The sequence below is a fragment of the Oncorhynchus tshawytscha genome, linkage group LG13 (genome assembly GCF_018296145.1).
Source record: "Oncorhynchus tshawytscha isolate Ot180627B linkage group LG13, Otsh_v2.0, whole genome shotgun sequence".
NCBI lineage: Eukaryota > Metazoa > Chordata > Actinopteri > Salmoniformes > Salmonidae > Oncorhynchus > Oncorhynchus tshawytscha.
In genome coordinates, this window is record NC_056441.1 from 76,708,416 (window position 1) to 76,726,688 (window position 18,273).

General features: G+C 41.7%; 1 protein-coding gene across 6 annotated transcripts in view; it reads right to left on the minus strand.

Moving 5' to 3' along the window:
* Nucleotides 1–15,840, minus strand: part of LOC112266192 (von Willebrand factor A domain-containing protein 5A-like) — a 30,431-nt gene extending 14,591 nt beyond the window's left edge. For 5 of the 6 annotated variants that reach the window (XM_042296372.1, XM_042296370.1, XM_042296371.1 and 2 more), the window contains exons 1-6: nt 15,706–15,840; nt 2,351–2,401; nt 1,913–2,115; nt 953–1,175; nt 436–611; nt 131–245 (exon numbers count right to left, since the gene is read on the minus strand). In XM_042296372.1, coding sequence (XP_042152306.1) covers nt 131–245; nt 436–611; nt 953–1,175; nt 1,913–2,115; nt 2,351–2,393 — 760 coding nt within the window. In that variant the 5' untranslated portion in view covers nt 2,394–2,401; nt 15,706–15,840. The remainder of the gene's footprint in view (nt 1–130; nt 246–435; nt 612–952; nt 1,176–1,912; nt 2,116–2,350; nt 2,402–15,705) is intronic. The other variant, XM_042296373.1, reaches the window with a different exon arrangement.
* Between the last annotated feature and the right edge of the window lie 2,433 nt (nt 15,841–18,273).

Below are 18,273 nucleotides of genomic sequence, written 5' to 3' on the forward strand. Positions count from 1 at the left end.
GTGCAAAAGAGCAGAAAAGTAAATAAATATAAACAGTATGGGGATGAGGTAGGTAAAAATGGGTGGGCTATTTACCGATAGACTATGTACACCATATACACCAATCTACAACAGAGTACACCCCCCTCACCTGGCTTGGCCGAAGCCTGTGCTGCCTCTACTATAGCAGTAGGCTGATGGGTGTCTTGGTAATACAACAACAGCTCAACATCCCGGTCAAACTGATGACCTGCAGCCAGACTGACCTGCAGTTAGAACAACATTCACATGAAGGCAGAGCAGTCAGAGAGGGAATTGAACAACTATGAAGGATTCTGATGGTTTATGGTGCTAGTGAGAGTGCAAGCACACAGACATATACACAGTGTACACATTCATACGTACGTACGTAAAGCAACACACTTACACATGCATATGAACACACACACAGAGTACCGTGGCTTGGGTTTTCTCTGTGTTGAGGTAGTTGAGTGGGTCCAGGGGACAGTTGGACTCTACTCTAGAGATGGGATGAGGGGACGACACATGGGCACTGAGGGACAGACTGTAGGGGACAGAACCAGCGGGCACCGAGGACACCTGGGCACTGCCACCACTACCACTGTCTGACCCTTAGAGAGAGATGGGTGAGGGACAGAGGAAGAGAGAGGGGAGAGAGACCCACAGATTAGAATGTTTTTGTTCCGGCCCAACACTAACACTCCTTTCATCTCATCAACAACTCACCAAGACCTTGATTAATTCAATAATGATTCATTCATTAAAACGGGATTGTAACTAAAGCCTTCACCATCCCCTGTGGGTCCCCAATAGCAGGAGTGAGGACCACTGCCCTATGGGACCAGGTACTGGTTCCTAGTCACACTGCTGCCCACAAGGTTTTTACTTTGTTTTACACTGCCCTATGATGTATTAGTGGTTTGTGTCTCTATACAGGGGCCCATGTTCTTACCCTGGGGTTGGTAACGGGGGTTGAGCACGGCGGGCAGGCAGAGCCTCAGGCCGTCGTCAGCCTGTACAGCCAGCTCTGTCACATAGTCCAGGCTGACAGAGGCCTTCTCCCCTGGAGGCAGACTGCCCACACTCAGCTTGAACACGTCCGGGCTCTCATCACTCTCCTCCAATAGGAAGGCCTGCTGGCCTGAACTCAATGCATCATCATACTGCTCCTGTGCCTGAGGAGGGACAGAGGAACACAAGGACGCATCATCAACCTGACACAGTATAGTAACAGTAGCATACATCCAGGGGAGGGTGCCGTCCGACTGACACTAGTCAGGTCAATGGGGTTTGACAGAGAGTCGCTTTGACAAAGCAGTAGGTTGGGAACCAGTTTTACAGGGTCAAAGTCTAATACTGAGAGCAGAGAGCTGTCAACAAACATCTGAATAACTTTTTAAGGCCCCTAGGTCATAGACTGCTGGTTAACCATAAAGTGATAATTATAAGTAATGGATTGGATTTATATAGAGCCTTTCTACCAACTGAGGTACCAAACACTTTACATAGTAACGGGGAAACTCAACTCATCCACCATCAATGTGTGGTACCCACCTAGGTGATACACAGCAACCATTTTGTACCAGAATGCTCACCACACACCAGATAACATGGTGGAGAGGCGAGGAGTGATATTTACCAATTAAGAATGAAGGGATTATTAGGTTGCCATGATGGAAATGGGGCCAGGTTAGCTGGCCGGTAACATTTTATACCACGTTTCTCTTAAAACTGTGTAGTAACGCTCTAATTACACTAGTAACAACACTTGTACTAACATGTTATTGATTGGTATTAAATGTGAAATTAACCCAAATCCTGCAATAAATTATACTTTTGTAGATCTCAGAAAATGTCATAAAAATGTCTAGAGTTGCATTTGTCTCATTATTGACTTGTCATCTCTCCTCACCTTCTGTTTCTCCTGAACCTCAGCCACCACCTCAGTCTGTCCTATCTTTGCGCTGAACCTGCAGACAGCAGCCTCTCCCGGCAGAGGGAAAACAAAGATGGCCTCCAGAGGGCTCTGCTCCTGGTTCTCATACTGCAGAGTGGAGCTCACAGTGGCCACATGCCCCTGCACACTCACTTCCACAGCAATACTCTTCAGAGGCACTGAGAGAAGGAGGGATGGATGGAGCAACAGATGGAAGAGAGAAAACTGACGATGACAACGTTTGGGAACAACTTGGAAATAGTAAAATGTCATTTATGGCTCATCTCATGGAAATGTTTAATTTAGTGAAAAACAATATAAAATGTGGTGAAATGTTCTGAAGTATTTATTTCATAAAAAAGGAAGAGAAACAGACACTGGAAGTAAACAATCATGTCTGCTTTCAAACCGTACCTGGTTCATTCTTGACAGTTACCAATCCACAGCAGTTCACCATTTTGGCTCCTGTATGGAGAAGTCAGGTGTCATATCAGCCCTTTTACCGGCGTCTTACATGAATAAAGTGAATTGCCAACAGTAAACAGTTAATGGTAATATGCCAAGTGTCTATGATGAATTGTTTTATAAAGGCAGCCACAGAATGCAACCACTGACAGTAGGATGACAGTCATTGAGAGGTTTATCTAACCATGTTGGCAGGGCTCTCCAACAATGTTCCCTCAAAACATTTTTTTAGCACGGAGCAAATTTCAAGTCTGCTGAAAGCAAACTGGACATGTTTTAAGTATTGTGTAACTTCCAGCGCGCGTTTAATTGTGAACACAGGGGCTGTACCCACTTTCAGTTACAGTTTTAACCGTGGCCAAGTAGGCTACTGTGGCTATTTGATCCTACTGAAGGTCTACCAGAGTGGCCTACCATCAAAACAATGGAGAAAAATGCATCCCATAACATTTTAACATGGAAATAGCTGTTCAATCATTCAGCCTACAGTCACAGCCAATGTGTGGTGTTCAATGTATGAATACATTACATGACTTTTTTTCTTCTTCTTTTTTTTTTTAAACATGCAGGGCTTGACATTAACCTTTTTATCCACTTGTCCTTCATACAAGGAGGTGAATGAAAATGTTGTGTTTGATGCAATAAATCACTTTACAAAATATAATGCATTATTATTCCCATACCATTATTACAGAGAATCAGACAAATTATGCTACCCTCTGCCTATTGGCTACTTAGCGTATTCAAGCACACATTGTGTGCTCTTGTAGGAAGCATTTACTCCCCTATTTCTGACTACAAATGACCTATAACAACTGGGCTAATTACTAACTAGCAAAGGATATGAACAAAATTTGCACATGCAACTTTCTTCTCAAATCAAGCACAGCTACTCACGTTCACAGCTGTAAACACAGACCAGTTAAAAGTAAATTGCACACATCCATATATGGCAATAGTGTATTGGCATATAAGCCTGCTGCAATTCTGATTGTTAATGCTGCACCGGTCTGTGTAGTGTAGGGGCCGAGTCGTGCACAAAAGGAGTACCATAGAATCCTACTCTGGTGCCTTCTACCTACGACAAAATCTCTTGCATAGTTTGTTTGTGTGTTGCATTTAAAGTGGCTAATATTGCGTCGATTCGATCACAATTGACACGGTAAAGGGAAATGCTGATGGTGTTAACAGGGAAAACTCTAGAAAGTTGAGAGAAGTTCAATCTTGTGGCTCTCTCGGTGGACAGGTATTTATTCTGGGGTCTACTGCTACCAACATTCAGTTGTTGCACCAATCACATGTTTTGGTCTCTTTTTATAATTGATAATGACCTGGCCTGTGTCCCATAATGAGCCTGCTTTTAATCAGTGGACACCACTCGTTTTTATTACAACACACCTGTCATAGTTTTTTACTGAAGTAGAGGTTTATTATTATTCCTAAAAAGGTACAGCATAGATGTAAACAACTTTTTTAGCAAGAGATTACCTAAGAAAGTAGCAGAAATGTGCAGAAAGTAGTTTTGAATGCATTTTATTGAAGTAAAACAATAACAGTCAAACAATTTTGGCAACAGTGATATATTCTTATATACTGTACAATGAGTAATTCAACTACAAAATACTAGTCTTCTCCCATTTTTTAAAACTATTGCCCCCACCCACAAGGTGTGTAAACAATAAATACAAATACAATAAGATAAATACAAAACAAAAACATAAATCAATCAACTCTAATTAGCACATGTAGGACAATATGCAAGTGTGTGTGCATGGACATTGCAGATGTATTTCTCACATGTGCAGCACATCGTATTTGTTTTACAGTCCTTCTTTGGGGGGGAGAATTGGCATCTCCTCTTCTTGCCAGCCCCAGCTGCAGCCTCAGGTGGATCAGAACAGCTTTCACAAGCACTGCAGAGGCTGCTGTACGGGGGAGGCGCTCCCTTCTTTGAATGTGTGGTGTTACAAGTGCCTTTCCCCATCTGCTCCGGAAACACCCTCCTTTTGTTCCGCTTATCAGGCATCCAGGTAGGGTTGATCTTGTTCCATATCACAAAGGCATTGTAACATCAATGACGTTATGGAAGACGACCAGGGGCCAGTCATCCTCCTGCAGCTGTAAGTCCCAATTACCTTGTCCAGGTTTTCCGTGCCTCATTTGTTGTGGTTGTAGTCCAGGATGATGGCTGGCTTCATGTCCTCACGATCACTGATCTCAGCCATTTTGTGCAGTGCTCAGGAGGACCACATTCTTGTTCCTCTTTGGGACCTTTTCAAGCACTTAACTGTAATTTTCAAAGACCTACATTTGATGTTTAATCGTTTTAATAGCCGACAGAAAAAGAAAAAAAAATGGAACAAATAAACATTACCACATTCTAAATATGTCAGAATAATGTGGGCATTGCCTGACTAAATAGACAGCATACTGCTGTAAAATAGGGACCTTGTAGCAGTCATAAGGACAAAGATTTTGCAGTAGTCAGGCAGATAAGGTGGAAATTAATATTGGATTTATTTACACAGCGCTGGTGATAAATGTACAATTAAATTATATTTACAAACTTCTGACTTTAAAATGTGAACATTCAAAACAAAAAGGGCCTGTTCTCAAGCAAAACCTATCTAACCATACAAGGCACAGGTAGAGACTCCTAGGCCTGAATACAGCCTCCCCATTGAGTTACCATACGTGAACATCCCAAACATTTGGCCATACCTATTCTTGGCACACAGGCCAGGTATATCTATGCATGCTCAAGCATGCGCATTCACACATGAAACATAATGGACAAACCAGACATATGCTCTCCAAACAAAAGGAATTGACGCAATCGAGATTGCACCGTTTATTTTTACTTAACTAGGCAAGTCAGTAAAGAACAAATTCTTATGTACAATGACAGCCTACCCCAGCCAAACCCTAACACGGACGACTTTGGGCCAATTGTGCGCCGCCCTATGGTACTCCCAATCACGGCCGGTTTTGATACAGCCTGGAATCTAACCCGGGTCTGTAGTGACGCCTCTAGCACTGAGATGCAGTGCCTTAGACAACTGCACCACTCGGAGCCCATATAAATAAACAAGAAAACAAAGACTGCACTGTCCAAATGTTTCAACACTCATAAGATCCCAAAATGAGTAGTGAACATATTTGAATTCATCAAAACTGTAGTTCCAGTTCTTAAGAATGGGGGAGCGGAGGTAGGAGTAAATTCATTCAGGCAATTCATGCTTTGGTCTGCATGCCAGTGTTAGTTCCGGTTGGATTGGGTTGTGGAAGGGATGGAATGGCATCACAGAGAGAAGTCAATGGCCAGGGAAAGCTCCACACAGCCAGTCCAGGTCACATGGTCAGAATGGTATAAAAAGGCAGTCCTGACTGTGGTTGGGAAAGAAGGCCTTTGACAGCTGTGCCAAGAAAGTGCTCCTTCATTGAGGCAGAATGCTTTAGTGCAAATGGATTGGATTGAACTAAGCCTGGGGATCTGCCATTGAACTATTGAACTGCCATTGAACTGGATTGAAGTTGTAAGAAGGTTTCCCTGTCGGCTCTAACATGGGTTGGAAAAAGGTACCCATATAGTATTACCATTTGCACCTGCTATCAGTTCAAGTAAAACAGTCCTTGGTTAAAGTTGTATTATTCCAATGGAAGTTTATGAATTGTTCTGGATGAGGAAAGAGCATCTTCTACTCCATCTTATGGTCAGTTACACACACACACACTTCCAATGTAGCTCTGCAATGTCTTCTGCAACACATGCTATTGAAGTTGAAATTTACAATGATTAGGTAAGGGTTAGGGCAGGGATGTCCCAAGGATTCAACCAACACTTTGAACCACTTTCAGCACCACTCAACAACCAACTGTTTCAAAGCTGCACATTCTTTCTGCCAGGCAGAGACTATCTATGGCAGGGATCCCTAGATGGTGGCCCACAGATCAGTCAACAAATTATTTGTAATTATGTTCAGGTCCCCATCCATCTACTCAAGAAAAATATGTCCTGTGGCTGAATCTAGTTGATGATCCCTGATATACAGGCTGTGTGTGCAGCGCACGTGTGAATAATAATCTACATAACCAACAAACCGCTTTGGTAATCCATCTGTAATTTAATAGGTTGATTAAAAATAGCATTATTACAAACATTATTTAATTTTTTAACTGGCACTGACAGGGATGATCGTCTGGCCTGGAGTGTTTAGCTTAACTGTGCAGCCCTGTACGTGGAACCCTGACCCACGCACCGACAGGGGCATTCCCGTGCCAATGTCGCTTCTTCATTAAATTGGTTTAAGTTTGTATCGAGCCCTGGTTGATCATGCACCATAACTGCTGGTTGCTGAAAAAGAACATTGCTTTGTACAGTAATACAATATTGGTCTTTCCAGAACATACAGTAATTCCTGAAAAAACAGAAGCTTTGTGCAGAAATGTACATTTTCAAGCATGAAGTTATTGTTAACAACAAAGTAAGAAACCACAGCAGCCTGATGCAATAATGTCAATACATGTCCAGCCAGTGTAATCTCTGGTTGAACTGGTAAAATAGAATGGAATGCAGTAGTCAATAATAAATAGTACTGTTAGGAGATTTGGAGAGACCGGGTAAGTCAATTACTAATACTCTTAGTAAAAGTATTTATCTTCAACACGCAATCTGTAGATTTTATGCGATTAGATAGATTGAAATTGTACATTAAACATCATAGCATAGTTGAAAGATATGTGTTGCGTAGAAACACGAAGTGGGTGGCCAGCAGAGATAGATGGGATGGGCTGAGGGAAGCTGAGGGTTGGTGTGTGGAATTGGAGACAAGTGGGAGTGAAGTTGCTGTGTGAGAAAAAAAAAAAAGTCTAAATAAAACATAGTAAAAGTAGAATGACACTAAGTGGCAGTGTTTTTACAACTAATGCCGGTTTGCCTGAGGCTGATGCCGTGCAGGTGTTTGTACACATGCATATACACACACTCTCATTCAAATAAACACATAAAAGAACACACATACATGTAATAGTGCCAGACATGCACACAAACATAAAGTAGGTATCGCTGTTATGATTTCAGTTGTCCTTGATGTCCTTTGTTTAAAATGTATTCTAAAATAAAATAAAATTTAAAAAAAAAAGTGTATTGGTGTTTGCTGTTTTCTTCTGTCTTTTTTCTCATTAGTTCATTCTCTTGGTTGTTGGTGCAGTCAGGGGGTTCTTGGGGATGGGGAATGGAATTAATTGTATCAATTTATTTTTTCAGGGGGCGGGGACTCGAATGGTTGAGGGACGGCTATTGGGGAACTGTGGGGGGGGGATCTTGGAGGGTTCGGGTTTCACAAGATTGTGATCATGAAAAAGGAAACTTACATATTTTATATCACTATCATGCACCCTCACACATAAGGATGGCTCTGTTGCAGAAAGACTGATACATGTTTGATAGTGGTAGTAGACACACTCACACATAAGGATGGCTCTGTTGCAGAAAGACTGATACATGTTTGATAGTGGTAGTAGACACCCTCACACATAAGGATGGCTCTGTTGCAGAAAGACTGATACATGTTTGATAGTGGTAGTAGACACCCTCACACATGGATGGCTCTGTTGCGGAAAGACTGATACATGTTTGATAGTGGTAGTAGACACCCTCACACAAGGATGGCTCTGCTGCAGAAAGACTGATACATGTTTGATAGTGGTAGTAGACACCCTCACACATAAGGATGGCTCTGTTGCAGAAAGACTGATACATGTTTGATAGTGGTAGTAGACACCCTCACACAAGGATGGCTCTGCTGCAGAAAGACTGATACATGTTTGATAGTGGTAGTAGACACCCTCACACATAAGGATGGCTCTGCTGCAGAAAGACTGATACATGTTTGATAGTGGTAGTAGACACCCTCACATAAGGATGGCTCTGTTGCAGAAAGACTGATTCATGTTTGATAGTGGTAGTAGACACCCTCACACATAAGGATGGCTCTGCTGCAGAAAGACTGATACATGTTTGATAGTGGTAGTAGACACCCTCACACAAGGATGGCTCTGTTGCAGAAAGACTGATACATGTTTGATAGTGGTAGTAGACACTCTCACACATAAGGATGGCTCTGTTGCAGAAAGACTGATACATGTTTGATAGTAGTAGTAGACACCCTCATACATAAGGATGGCTCTGTTGTGTAAAGACTGATACATGTTTGATAGTGGTAGTAGACACTCTCATACATAAGGATGGCTCTGTTGTGTAAAGACTGATACATGTTTGATAGTAGTAGTAGACACTCTCATACATAAGGATGACTCTGTTGTGGAAAGACTGATACATGTTTGATAGTGGTAGTAGACACCCTCACACATATGGCTCAGTTGTGTAAAGACTGATACATGTTTGATAGTGGTAGTAGACACCCTCACACATAAGGATGGCTCTGTTGTGTAAAGACTGATACATGTTTGATAGTGGTAGTAGACACCCTCACACATAAGGATGGCTCTGTTGCAGAAAGACTGATACATGTTTGATAGTGGTAGTAGACACCCTCACATAAGTATGGCTCTGTTGCAGAAAGACTGATACATGTTTGATAGTGGTAGTAGACACACTCACACATAAGGATGGCTCTGTTGTGGAAAGACTGATACATGTTTGATAGTGGTAGTAGACACCCTCACACATAAGGATGGCTCTGCTGCAGAAAGACTGATACATGTTTGATAGTAGTAGTAGACACCCTCACACATAAAGATGGCTCTGTTGTGTAAAGACTGATACATGTTTGATAGTAGTAGTAGACACCTTCACACATAAGGATGGCTCTGTTGCAGAAAGACTGATACATGTTTGATAGTGGTAGTAGACACCCTCACACATGAGGATGGCTCTGTTGCAGAAAGACTGATACATGTTTGATAGTGGTAGTAGACACCCTCACACATAAGGATGGCTCTGTTGTGTAAAGACTGATACATGTTTGATAGTGGTAGTAGACACCCTCACACATAAGGATGGCTCTGTTGTGTAAAGACTGATACATGTTTGATAGTGGTAGTAGACACCCTCACACATAAGGATGGCTCTGTTGTGTAAAGACTGATACATGTTTGATAGTGGTAGTAGACACCCTCACACATAAGGATGGCTCTGTTGTGTAAAGACTGATACATGTTTGATAGTGGTAGTAGACACCCTCACACATAAGGATGGCTCTGTTGCAGAAAGACTGATACATGTTTGATAGTGGTAGTAGACACCCTCACATAAGTATGGCTCTGTTGCAGAAAGACTGATACATGTTTGATAGTGGTAGTAGACACCCTCACACAAGGATGGCTCTGTTGCAGAAAGACTGATACATGTTTGATAGTGGTAGTAGACACCCTCACACATAAGGCTCTGTTGCAGAAAGACTGATACATGTTTGATAGTGGTAGTAGACACACTCACACATAAGGCTCTGTTGCAGAAAGACTGATACATGTTTGATAGTGGTAGTAGACACACTCACACATAAGGATGGCTCTGTTGCAGAAAGACTGATACATGTTTGATAGTGGTAGTAGACACCCTCACACATAAGGATGGCTCTGCTGCAGAAAGACTGATACATGTTTGATAGTGGTAGTAGACACACTCACACATAAGGATGGATCTGTTGTGTAAAGACTGATACATGTTTGATAGTAGTAGTAGACACCCTCACACATAAGGCTCTGCTGCAGAAAGACTGATACATGTTTGATAGTAGTAGTAGACACCCTCACACATAAGGCTCTGCTGCATGTTTGATAGTAGTAGTAGACACCCTCACACAAGGCTCTGCTGCAGAAAGACTGATACATGTTTGATAGTGGTAGTAGACACACTCACACATAAGGCTCTGCTGCAGAAAGACTGATACATGTTTGATAGTAGTAGTAGACACCCTCACACATAAGGATGGCTCTGTTGTGTAAAGACTGATACATGTTTGATAGTGGTAGTAGACACCCTCACACATAAGGATGGCTCTGTTGTGTAAAGACTGATACATGTTTGATAGTGGTAGTAGACACACTCACACATAAGGCTCTGCTGCAGAAAGACTGATACATGTTTGATAGTGGTAGTAGACACACTCACACATAAGGCTCTGCTGCAGAAAGACTGATACATGTTTGATAGTGGTAGTAGACACCCTCACACATAAGGATGGCTCAGTTGCAGAAAGACTGATACATGTTTGATAGTAGTAGTAGACACCCTCACACATAAGGATGGCTCTGTTGCAGAAAGACTGATACATGTTTGATAGTAGTAGTAGACACTCTCATACATAAGGATGGCTCTGTTGTGTAAAGACTGATACATGTTTGATAGTGGTAGTAGACACTCTCACACATAAGGATGACTCTGTTGCAGAAAGACTGATACATGTTTGATAGTAGTAGTAGACACCCTCATACATAAGGATGGCTCTGTTGTGTAAAGACTGATACATGTTTGATAGTGGTAGTAGACACTCTCACACATAAGGATGGCTCTGTTGTGTAAAGACTGATACATGTTTGATAGTGGTAGTAGACACCCTCACACATAAGGCTCTGCTGCAGAAAGACTGATACATGTTTGATAGTGGTAGTAGACACCCTCACACATAAGGCTCTGCTGCAGAAAGACTGATACATGTTTGATAGTGGTAGTAGACACACTCACACATAAGGCTCTGCTGCAGAAAGACTGATACATGTTTGATAGTGGTAGTAGACACACTCACACATAAGGATGGCTCTGTTGCAGAAAGACTGATACATGTTTGATAGTGGTAGTAGACACCCTCACACATAAGGATGGCTCTGTTGCAGAAAGACTGATACATGTTTGATAGTGGTAGTAGACACCCTCACACAAGGATGGCTCTGTTGCAGAAAGACTGATACATGTTTGATAGTGGTAGTAGACACCCTCACACATAAGGATGGCTCTGTTGCAGAAAGACTGATACATGTTTGATAGTGGTAGTAGACACCCTCACACATAAGGATGGCTCTGTTGTGTAAAGACTGATACATGTTTGATAGTGGTAGTAGACACCCTCACACATATGGCTCAGTTGTGTAAAGACTGATACATGTTTGATAGTGGTAGTAGACACCCTCACACATAAGGATGGCTCTGTTGTGTAAAGACTGATACATGTTTGATAGTGGTAGTAGACACCCTCACACATAAGGATGGCTCTGTTGTGTAAAGACTGATACATGTTTGATAGTGGTAGTAGACACCCTCACACATAAGGATGGCTCTGTTGTGTAAAGACTGATACATGTTTGATAGTGGTAGTAGACACCCTCACACATAAGGATGGCTCTGTTGTGTAAAGACTGATACATGTTTGATAGTGGTAGTAGACACCCTCACACATAAGGATGGCTCTGTTGTGTAAAGACTGATACATGTTTGATAGTGGTAGTAGACACCCTCACACATAAGGATGGCTCTGTTGCAGAAAGACATACATGTTTGATAGTGGTAGTAGACACCCTCACATAAGTATGGCTCTGTTGCAGAAAGACTGATACATGTTTGATAGTAGTAGTAGACACCCTCACACATAAGTATGGCTCTGTTGCAGAAAGACTGATACATGTTTGATAGTGGTAGTAGACACCCTCACACATAAGTATGGCTCTGTTGCAGAAAGACTGATACATGTTTGATAGTGGTAGTAGACACACTCACACATAAGGATGGCTCTGTTGCAGAAAGACTGATACATGTTTGATCGTGGTAGTAGACACACTCACACATAAGGATGGCTCTGTTGTGTAAAGACTGATACATGTTTGATAGTGGTAGTAGACACCCTCACACATAAGGATGGCTCTGTTGCAGAAAGGCTGATACATGTTTGATAGTGGTAGTAGACACACTCACACATAAGGATGGCTCTGTTGCAGAAAGACTGATACATGTTTGATAGTGGTAGTAGACACACTCACACATAAGGATGGCTCTGCTGCAGAAAGACTGATACATGTTTGATAGTGGTAGTAGACACACTCACACATAAGGACGACTCTGTTGTGTAAAGACTGATACATGTTTGATAGTGGTAGTAGACACACTCACACATAAGGACGACTCTGTTGTGTAAAGACTGATACATGTTTGATAGTGTCTTGATGCTGTATTGTTTGTCCTTCATGTTCTAATACTTTAATGTTAGCCCTTCCTTGTGTTTTTTGTAAAAATAAAAATAATTTAAAAAAATAAAAATATAGTCAATAATGTCAGGAGGTAGGCCTACCTGCCACCTGGAGGTCAGGTATGTCATCTTTCAGAGATTTAGGCTACCACAAACGGAGTTACAGATGCAAGTAAACGTTTCACACTAGTTTGATCAACCAGGATTATATAAACATTTTGCAAGAAGCTTCTCAGAACAAACACACACCCTTGCATTTAGGCTACTTTATCCCATCATACTGAAGGTAGAATATGCAATAGTGCAACATTAACCACAGCAGATAAATAAGTTAGAGCCTGTGATTCATGTCTGTGAAGGGGAGACCAGGGGCAATTGTAACTGTAGGCAAATGAAACACCTTGAATTTCTACAAACCGATACAAGCTAGTGATGAAACTCACTCAGTACGCCCATTTTGGTCCAATCCCTGCTTGAAAAGTGTCTCACTATCTGCATGTTTTATGGGCAAATGTTTGCTCTTTTGGGGGTGGGGTGGGGGGCGACTATGTCATTGTACTGTCCTGAGCATTAACGTCTATATGTTGGATAACATGAATGACATGACTATTGTTGTCTCTTGCTAGGCACGTGAGGTTGTCAAGACTGCTAGCGTTGGAGCAATTGTAGCGCAGTATTAAAATTATCCTGAGCCAAGCAGCTGAATTATGAAAACAAGTGATTTTAACCTTAAGATGGTATGAATTCTACAAAAATTTATTTAAATAGCCTTCCTGTCCTGTAGAGCAATAGTTTCCCAACCGTATTCAGTTAATGTAACACCAAGTACATTTTGCTCTGTTCAGAGTACCACTGAAGTACCCCCTTATATATATTTTACCAGTAGGCCTATGGTCTCATGAGTCTTCTCAAGTACCCCCTGTGGATGGGCCAAGTACTCCCAGAAGTGGAAAGCCAAATAAGTTCCAAACAATATATTCTGGTCACCATCAGACTACTCAAGATGTTTTGAGAGCAACAAAATGTTCATGCAGAAACAGGGGTGTAACTGTAAATATTGGTTATGTAAAGAAATAGCTATATATGATGATATGTAGCCTAGGAAGCCAATAATGGGTGCTCGATATACACTAGGCTAGATATGCACATTGGCTGCCTAGGCTAGATAATTTGCTAATTCATTAACGTTAATGATATACAGTGCATGACACAAGTAATATTTCCAACAATTGTTTACAGACAGACAATTTTGCATATAATTCACTGTCACAATTCCAGTGGGTCAGAAGTTTACATATACTAAGTTGACTGTGCCTTTAAACAGCTGGGAAAAATTATGTCATGGCTTTAGAATCTTCCGATAGGCTAATTGACATCATTTGAGTCAATTGGAGATGTACTTGTGGATGTATTTCAAGACATACCTTCAAACTCAGTGCCTCTTTGCTTGACATCATGGGGAAATCAGCAAAGACCTCAGAAAAAAAAATGGTGGACCTCCCTCCAAGTCTGGCTCATCCTTGGGAGCAATGTCCAAAGGCCTGAAGGTACCACGTTCATCTGTACAAACAATAGTACGCAAGTATAAACACCATGGGACCACGCAGCCATCATACCGCTCAAGAAGGAGAGGTGTTCCGTCTCCTAGAGATGAACGTACTTTGGTGCGAGAAGTGCAAATCAATCCCAGAACAACAGCAAAGGACCTTGTGAAGATGCTGGAGGAAACCAGCTCAGCATTGAAGAAGTCTCTGCTCCAAAACCGCCATTAAAAAAAGCCAGACTATGGTTTGCAACTACACATGGGGTCAAAGATCGTACTTTGGAGAAATGTCCTCTGGTCTGATGAAACAAAAAATAGAACTGTTTGACCATAATGACCATCGTTATGTTTGGAGGAAAAGGGGGAGGCTTGCAAGCCGAGGAACACTATCCCAACTGTGAAGCACGGAGGCGGCAGCATCATGTTGTGGTGGTGCTTTGCTGCAGGAGGGACTGGTGCACTTCACAAAATAGATGGGATCATGAGGGAGGAAAACTATATGGATATATTGAAGCAACGTCTCAAGACATCAGTCAGGAAGTTAAAGCTTGGTTGCAAATGGGTCTTCCAAATGGACAATGACCCCAAGCATACTTCCAAAGTTGTGGCAAAATGGCTTCAGGACAACAAAGTCAAGGTATCGGAGTGGCCATCACAAAGCCCTGACCTCAATCCTATAGAAAATGTGGGGCAGAACTGAAAAAGCATGTGTGAGCAAAGAGGCCTACAAACCTGACTCGGTTACACCAGCTCTGTCAAGAGGAATGGGCCAAAATTCACCCAACTTAATATGGAAAGCTACCTGAAACATTTGACCCAATTTAAACAATTTAAAGGCAATGCTACCAAATAATAATTGAGTGCATGTAAACTTCTGACCCACTGGGTATGTAATTAAATAAATAAAAGCTTAAATAAAATCACTATTCTGACATTTCACATTCTTAAAATAAAGTGGTGATCCTAACTGACCTAAAACGGGGAATTTTTACTAGGATTAAATGTCAGGAATTGTGAAACTGAGTTTAAATGTATTTGGCTATAAGGTGTATGTGAACTTCTGACTTCAACCGTATAAATTAAGTGAGTTTATTTTTTCAGTTTATCAGGGGGTGCTGCAGCACCCTCAACACCCCTACTTCAAGAAGCTATGGATGGAAGTGTCTTACATAAGAAAATGACTGGCCTAATTCAAGTGGGCTCCGGGCAATAGTGTAACACACACAAAATCACAATTGCCTCTGGTCTCCCCAAAATGATTAATTTCTGAACGTTCTGTAACGTTGCGCACTCTAGAACAGACACTGAGGCGTGGTCACTTTGCTTGTTCCTCCGCTGTCATTGCGTTAATTCTAGCAACCTAAAACTCCATAAAATACATCCATAAAATAAGTATGGTATGATATGTGGATGTAATCGAAATGAATGGCTATTTCTGGCTAACATTTATTGGCCACCAACATTAATAAGCAAAGTAGGTTCATGCCATTTCAACATATATTGAATATGTTGAGATAAATATGCGAAACATCCCCAAACGATGCAGTCATGTAACGTATTACCTTGACATATGTGATAGGCTAGTTTTCAATTATTTCCTTTTACTGGTCCTGGAGATAGAATCCCACCGTTTCTACGTTCGTGCAGCATTAATATCCGAGTAGGCTACTTCTTCCTGGTTTATAAAGATTAACGTCAATAGAAAACATTGCGCAATCAACTCATTGGCCAGTGTTCATAGTCACGCCTGCTATCTTCCTTACCATTGGTGAAAAGACACAATGGGCCATTCAACCAATCGTTGTTTTTGCGTCTGTAGCGCGGTTTTTTTCTACCTTATGCTTTAAACGTATTATTAGGCACATATTTCAATAGGCTATAGCAATTCGTCAACGGACTGAACACTAAACATAGCTGTCTGGTCATTGTGCTTGTAGACAGTCAATTCATTGGATATCTCCTGTCAGATTGAAGTACGGTGTTACGACATTCTGCTGCCCATATTAGGTTTAATAAGACGTTATGGTTTTCTTTCACTAAAGCAGAAAAAACGAAAAGGCTTTTAGAGATTAAGTGAGTTGAAAATGGTTCTGGGCACTGTTGAAGCAGCTAAGAATAGTGGGTTGTAGGGTTGATCTGACGGTGTGAAGGATGCCGATGTATTGGGAGTATCCCTGCGTCGTCCAGAGTGTGTTCCCGAAAACAATCATCCTAGAGTGTCTGTGTGGGCGGTATTCTAGCCTACTCATCCTCATAAGGAGGTACCGAAACACTCCTCATGGACCCTATTAATCAGGTGTGTTCAACAGTGGCGAAAAAAGTACCCAATTGTCATACTTGAGTGAAGATTCATTAATAGAAAATGACTCAAGTAAAAGTCACCCAGTAAAATACTACTTGTGAAAAAGTCTAAAAGTATGTGGTTTTACATATACTCAGGTATCAAAAGCAAATGTAATGGCTAAAATATACTTAAGTATCCAAAGTAAAAGTAATTTCAAATTCCTTATATTAAACAAATGAGATGGCACAATTTCTTTTAAATGGAAAGCCAGGGCACGCTCCAACACTAAGACATAATTTACAAGCGAAGCATTTGTGTTTAGTGAGTCTGCCAGATCAGAGGCAGTGGAGATGACCAGAGATGTTCTCTTGATAAGTGTGTGAATTGCACCATTTCCCTGTCCTGCTAAGCATTCAAAATGTAACTGCTATTTCTGGGTGTCAGGGAAAATGTATGGAGTAAAAAGTAGTAAATGTATGGAGTAAAAATATTTTTTGTATTTGAAATTGAACCTTTATTTATCTAGGCAAGTCAGTTAAGAACAAATTCATATTTACAATGACAGTCTACTGGGGAAAGTTGGGTTAACTGCCTTGTTCAGGGGCAGAATGACAGATTTTTACCTTGTCGGCTCAGGATTTGATCCAGCAACCTTTCAGTTACTGGCCCAATGCTCCAACAACTAGGCTACCTGCAGAGAGTAAAAGTTGTCCAAAATATAAATAATAAAGTAAAGTACAGATCCCCCAGCGACGACAAGGATAATATAGAACTGGCTGACTTCTCCGTGCGTCAGCAGGACAGAGCAGATACGTCTGGTAAAACGAAGGGCGGGGAAGTGTGTATATTTGTCAATAACTGTTGGTGCGCGATGTCTAATATTAAGGAAGTCTCGAGGTATTGCTCGCCTGAGGTAGAATACTTCATAAGCTGTAGACCACACTATCTATATTATTCGTAGCCGTCTATTTACCACCACAAACCGATGTTGGCACTAAGACCGCACTCAACGAGCTGAATAAAACCATTAGCAAACAAGAAAATGCTCATCCAGAAGTGGTGCTCCTAGCGGCCGGGGACTTTAATGCAGGCAAAGTTAAATCCTTTTTACCTAATTTCTACCAGAATGTCACAAGTGCAACCAGAGGGGAAAAAAGTATGCTATACGCAACAGGACTATTTTGCTAGCACAGAATGGAACATGTTCCGGGATTCACCCATGGCATTGAGGAGTACACCACCTCAGTCCCCAGTTTCATAAATAAGTGCATCGACGACTTCGTCCCCACAGTGATCGTACATACATTTCCCAACCAGGATCCATGAATTACAGGCAACATTCGCGCCAAGCTAAAGGCTAGAGGTGCCTCTTTCAAGGAGCTGGACACTAATCTGGACGCTTATGCCCTCAGACGAACCATGAAACAGGCAAAGCGTCAATACAGGACTAAGATTGAATCCTACTACACCGGCTCCGACGCTCATCAGTTGTGCAGGGCATCTCTGGTCATCTCCACTGCCTCTGATCTGGCAGACTCACTAAACACAAATGCTTCGCTTGTAAATGATGTCTTAGTGTTGGAGTGGGGGAGAGGAGGGATATAGATATTAAGACGGAGTGGGAAAGACGAGGGTCGATGATAAGATGGGGGTACCCACAGTACTATATATATCAAATCATACTACATAGCTGAAGTGCATTAGAAGTGTTGGCACAGTTTATGTTAATGGAGCATCATGGCAGTCTTGCCTGTAAATAGTGGCACATTCCCTTAATGCATCTGACCAAGGCCTGCAGTGTTGTTTTTACCCAGTGTCCTCTGTAGGCTTAAGACTGAAGCTCAGC